Here is a 4,024-nt window from a genome sequence, read left to right as displayed (position 1 = left end):
ATGTCTCTCAAAGATCCTCATCTCTGTGATGCTCTTAAAGTACAAGTCCAGATTACAGGAGCCTTTCAGGTACAAGACACATTTGCTGCCACACTTCACTACCAACTTGCTTATAGACTTCATAATCATGCTTTTGACATGGCAGTTCCAGAAATAGCTCAATCTAATGATGCTTTATTGATTCAAGTTGATCCTGGAATGACACCTATGTGTACTTTTGTTCCAAGACAACTTAACAAGGACCAGATGAGTTCTCTCTTTCCAGAATCATGGATTACGAAATATGAGATGCTTCGTCAGGCGACTAAACCGATCAAGTCAAAGGATCCTCTCTTTATCAGAAAAGCAAATGGTGAAGTAGAGACAAGATTCTTGACAGCTCCACTAGAGAAGAAGGATGTAACGGTCTTCCCAACTCAAATTGCTATGCTCCAACCAGTGTCTTATGTTTGTGAAGATGGTCTTAAAATTAAAGCATTTCGAGAAGATGGAAACCCTTGTTATGAAGAAAAAACGCCTTCTAGTCATATATGGTGGGATATTTGTGATTGTGCTGATTGTCAAGAGGAAGAAGTTTTTGAAGAAGATTATTCTAGAAGAAAGAAAAAAAATCTTCTCAGCAGATTCTCAAAGAAAGATATGAAGCCGGAGACCCAAAAGTTGACCTCCTTGGAGAATTCTCTGGAAAGTTTGATTATTATGTTCTCTATCCTAGAACCAATAAGCAAACCCTTCCTTCTCCATCTCCATGCAAAGAAAACCATGATCAAAACCAGAAACCTCCATTAATCCCATACTACTAGAAAGTCCTTCCCCGAATACCAAAATGTCAACCCCTTCCTACTAGCCAAAACCATATACAAAAAACCTTACCTTATTACATGTTTGACCAAGCTTCACCTTCCTATTCACAGAATTTTCCCCCATTAGAAAGCTTTGATCATCCCTAAACCAACACCAAACATGTTTGGAAAATCAAAAATCCTGTAGGAAATAATCCAGATGGAACCAAGAAACAGGTCTCTTCAGCAGAAGCAGCTTTAAACTAGCAAGTAGAAAATGCTATGGCACAAAACCGTGTCCTTTCAAAAATTTTAGATAACCAACAAAAGATGACTGAGGCAGTTACACATACTTTCTCATCTTCAAATTCCCTTATTGAAGATCTGAAGAAGAAAATCAAAGCAATTGAACAAGAATTGGCAACCATAACTTCCACAGTTAAAGATTTGTCTGTCTCTTTCCCTTTTATTGGGCAAAAAGAAAAGGAAAGGAAACAATTGTTGTTACAACTTCAATCCGTGAAAGGATCACAGAAAGAAGCCACTCAGACTCCTCCAATACATGTTCATATGCCTTTTCAACCTCGACAATCATTATACAAAAACTTATCTATACCAGTGACCTCCCCATTTTCACCAATTTCTCCCTATCAAAACCTTCAACCATTAGCCATAACACATCCTAACCATAATCTTTTTAAACCAAGTGGTATTCTTCCTACCATAACATACTTAACTCCACCTAAACCAGAGCCCCAAGCTAGACTACACAATGAACATTCTCTTATAAAGAAAGACAAAGAACCAGATACAGCAAACTAAGAGATATTATTAGATTTAACAGCTTTTTTACATTAGACATAAAAGACACTGATAGACATCTTACAAGAACTGGTAATCTTACAAGAACTGCCAAGTTGCTCACTAAATTTTATAATTTAGTGAAATCTCAAGAGATAATACTTTCAGAAAAGAAAATGGTCATAGGACAGTCTTCATCCTTCTTCTCTGGTGGAGCTGTCAAGAATCTTGTCTCACTCCTACATATAGCTCTATGGCATTTATAGAGGAACAAGAATTATCGAATGCTACTAACAACAACCCTCTACCCTAATTCATTTAGTTAATTAGTCTTATTTCCTTTCAAAAAACTTTCATTTTCCATACATACTTGATATTCATTACACCAACCTAGTTTTCTACAAACAGAACTTTTAATTCACCATTAAAGACACCTGGACATATATATATATATATATATATATATATATGTAAGGCCAACTTAAGCATACTCTTTCTTCTTACCACTCCAGCTCCACCACGTGTTCTCCTTTTATGTTTGATTCCTTTGTTTATTTCCATATTTAACCACCCATTGTTTTTGTCGCTTTCTTGGGATTTGATTTTGAAATGAATTAAAGTGCAAAAGTAGCCACAATACATTGTCTGGTTGTGCAGAATTTCTGGGTCCGACTAGCCTTTTGAAGAAACCAACTTTTAGAGGACTAAAACCATTTTCCAATTGTCATGCGTTAATGACCCCACTTAATATATAGTATATATATATATATATATTTTTTTTTTTTTATCAGATATATATATATATATATATAAAACAAAATTTGATCAAACCATAACCTATATTAAATTAAGAGCAATTTTTGTTTTTTAAATTAAAGGCAAAATGCAAAAATACTCCCTGGGTTTGTGTTAGTTGCAAACTAATCTCATGTGTTCCCCTAAAAAAAAAAAAAAAAAATCTCATGTGTTATCAATTTTATACTATTAACCTTAAGAGCATTCACATCAAAGCTTTTAAAAAAATTTAACTTTTAACATCTCAAAAAGTCACTTTATCTATTTTAACAACTTATTTTATAATACACCCAACATCAAAACTTCTATTTTTACATTCTTCTCATTAAAATAATATAAACAACTTATTAAAATAAAATAAAACTTCCTAACAAAAAATTCATAGCAACCAACCACCACCACCCACAACAACCACCAACCACTTTCACCACCATCATTGTGGGAATCACAACCCACTACCAAAAAAAAAAAAAACCACCACCACCACAACCAAAACAACAACCACCTCCAACATCAACAACCCATTACAATAAACCAACACCACCAACCACAACAACCACCATCACAATCACAAGCCACTTCCTCCTGAAGAAGAAGAAAAAAAAAAAAAAAAACCCACCATTGCCCACCATTACCACCGTGGCCCAAAATCTACCACCACCACAACACACCAAACCTATGACCCAAAATCAATTACTACCACCACAACACAACAAACCACGAGCCAAAAACCATTTAGCACAACCACATATTTTTTTGAGAGAGTTTGAGCCAGAGGATGCATATAGATCTAACGATGACAAATTTCATCGAAGAGGGAGATGCAAAATATGACAATCAAAGTCTGAAAATTTTCGTGGGTAAGCACACAATAGTGTCGTCAATGGTGAGATATAACCTTTTACAGATGGTTTGAAATTTCAGTTTGGATAATATGGTGGGGTTTTGGCTTTTCAATTTATGAAGTATTTTATTTCAGTTTGGTGTGGTGAACGGAGAAGAAGATAGGAAATAGAGAAATTTAAGAAGAAAGATAAACAATTATTTATTTATTTATATAAGATAGAATTTATACTTTAGCCTAATTTAAATGTATATGTGTGTGAACCTCCTTCTTGGAGACTTGAACCCCGACTCTAGCCCCCCACACCCATCTCACAAATATTTATACTTGTGAAGTGACCACCGCATTAACAGTGCCCGGTGGTGAAACAAATATTATTTAATAGCATAAAGAGAGAATGAAATAATAATTTTTTTTTTTTTTAAGTTTCTTGCTACTGTGAGCTGCCAAATATGACCGCTCACTATAGCTTGGATGATAAAATTTTATGATTTAACATCATTGATGTAGATGCTTTTGTGGTTTGTGTTGCTAAATAGCTTTTTAACATTTTAAAAGTTTTGATGAGAATGCTCTAAGGTTTAATAATTGTCTAAAATTAATACCTCTTTCTCAGTTCTATTAATTTTAATTAATATTAAAAAATAATCATATGTTGTGCACATATTATTTTAAAAATATTTTTTATATAGTAAAATAGTCATGTGCACATGACATGACCATTTCTAATAGTTGACCATTTCTAATAGTTATATTTAATGAAATTATGATAGAGGGGTCAATTGAGACAATTCTTAAATCT

General features: G+C 33.7%; 1 protein-coding gene across 1 annotated transcript; it reads left to right on the top strand.

The window, feature by feature from the left end:
- On the top strand, positions 1-789 carry LOC126691396 (uncharacterized). The gene has a single exon (XM_050386443.1). It carries the CDS (start codon positions 1-3, stop codon positions 787-789), a length of 789 nt encoding a protein of 262 aa, XP_050242400.1.
- The last annotated feature ends 3,235 nt before the right edge of the window (positions 790-4,024 follow it).

The sequence above is a fragment of the Quercus robur genome, chromosome 7 (assembly GCF_932294415.1).
Source record: "Quercus robur chromosome 7, dhQueRobu3.1, whole genome shotgun sequence".
Taxonomy (NCBI): Eukaryota; Viridiplantae; Streptophyta; class Magnoliopsida; order Fagales; family Fagaceae; genus Quercus; species Quercus robur.
The sequence above is the reverse complement of the archived record's forward strand: the minus strand, read 5'-3'. Positions and strand labels throughout refer to the sequence as shown.

Excerpts from the sequence above, each read along its gene's own strand:
- LOC126691396 (XM_050386443.1), top strand. The coding sequence starts at position 1 with ATGTCTCTCAAAGATCCTCATCTCTGTGATGCTCTTAAAGTACAAGTC.